General features: G+C 64.3%; 1 protein-coding gene across 1 annotated transcript in view; it reads right to left on the bottom strand.

Moving 5' to 3' along the window:
• ZMYND10 (zinc finger, MYND-type containing 10) overlaps window positions 1-1,395 on the bottom strand; it is a gene marked incomplete at its 5' end in the record, with an annotated part of 10,442 nt that overhangs the window by 1,021 nt on the left and 8,026 nt on the right. The window contains one exon of the mRNA XM_009321860.1: window positions 216-337. Within this exon, the coding sequence (XP_009320135.1) occupies window positions 216-337 (122 nt within the window). The remainder of the gene's footprint in view (window positions 1-215; window positions 338-1,395) is intronic.

Here is a 1,395-nt window from a genome sequence, read left to right on the forward strand (position 1 = left end):
GCCGGTGCCCACCTGTGGCGGGCAGAGAGCGGGTGAGGCTGCTCACAGGGAACTGCCGACAAGCAGCGAGCTGTCCCCTCTGCACCCTGCCACTGAGGGGACATCCCCAGCCAGTACCACAGACCCCTCTTCTCCTCCCAGTGCTGAGCTCCAGCCCCTGCTAATGGGGATACTGGCTCCACTGGGCATCCTGCGTGCATGTGCCAGGGCCTTACCTGCATGCCTGGAGCTTCAGTTCCTCCTCGGTGGGGCTGAAGACGCGCTTCACCTGGTGCTTGGCGATGGCCTCCCACTTCCCCGCGTTTTTCTTGAGGATGTGGTCCCAGATGACGGGAACCTGGCGGGAGAGGCAGAGCGGGAGGAAGGGGTGCTTGCAGCCAGACTGAAGGTGCTGCAGTAAGGGGGTATTTGGCAGGGGGGGGCGTGCAGCTGGCCCTGGGCATGAGGAGTGCGAGGGGAGGCAGCACGTGTAGAGGCAAAGGCGCAGGGAGCGGGGGGGTGCTTTTGGGGTTGGCAGGGGGGGGCGTGCAGCTGGCCCTGGGCATGAGGAGTGCGAGGGGAGGCAGCACGTGTAGAGGCAAAGGCGCAGGGAGCGAGGGTGTGCTTTTGGGTACACGGAGGGGACTGATCTGCTTGCCAACGAGTGTTCAGGTGAAACAAGGCAAAACCTTGGGGGTCCGGTTGGAAATGAGAGTTCAGCCCCGAGGCCCGGGCTTCCATACAGAAAGCCCTGAGATCTCAGCACCCTGTGTGCCGGCAGCAGCATGAACCCCGTGCTCCAGAGCCGTTTGCCTGAGCAGATTTTTCCACTCGTCACTTCCCCGAAGATGAACACCCAGGGAAGGGCTGGCCGGCGTGAAAGGGAAAGCGCTAGCCAAGAGCGGCGCGTGGAGTTCAGGCTCTGGAGAGGACGATGCTGCTTCAAACAGCGCTGCCTTCTCCAGCAGAGTAAAAATAGCCAGGCCTGGAAGGGGAGAAAGCTCTGGGAGCAGCCGAATGGAAAAAGGCCTTTCCTCAGTTTGGCTCGGCGACAAGGAGTGAGTTCACCACTTTCTGGGCAGAGCAGGGAGCCCATGTGTGTGCTGCCAGCTGGCTCCCCCTGCCCACCCGCTGGGCTCAGCCCCAGCCCAGGGTGGAGGCAGGAGCAGCACCGGCACAAAAGCAGAGCTACGGAGGAGGGCAGCAGCCTGGGCGAGGGCTGGACGAGGTCCCCAGCGCGGCAGCTGCCTGTCCCTGCCCCACCGACACGCTGGCAGTCAAGGCACGTGGAGCGAATCCATAACCACCTCCACCCTGCTGCCACCCCCAGCCCCAACCGCTCGGCTTGCCGGTCTGCAGCCTCCCCCAGCCCCAGCCCCAGCTCCCAGCACGGGCCATGCCTCCGGCTCAGCTGCA

Source organism: Pygoscelis adeliae, unplaced genomic scaffold (genome assembly GCF_000699105.1).
Source record: "Pygoscelis adeliae isolate BGI_AS28 unplaced genomic scaffold, ASM69910v1 Scaffold94, whole genome shotgun sequence".
NCBI lineage: Eukaryota > Metazoa > Chordata > Aves > Sphenisciformes > Spheniscidae > Pygoscelis > Pygoscelis adeliae.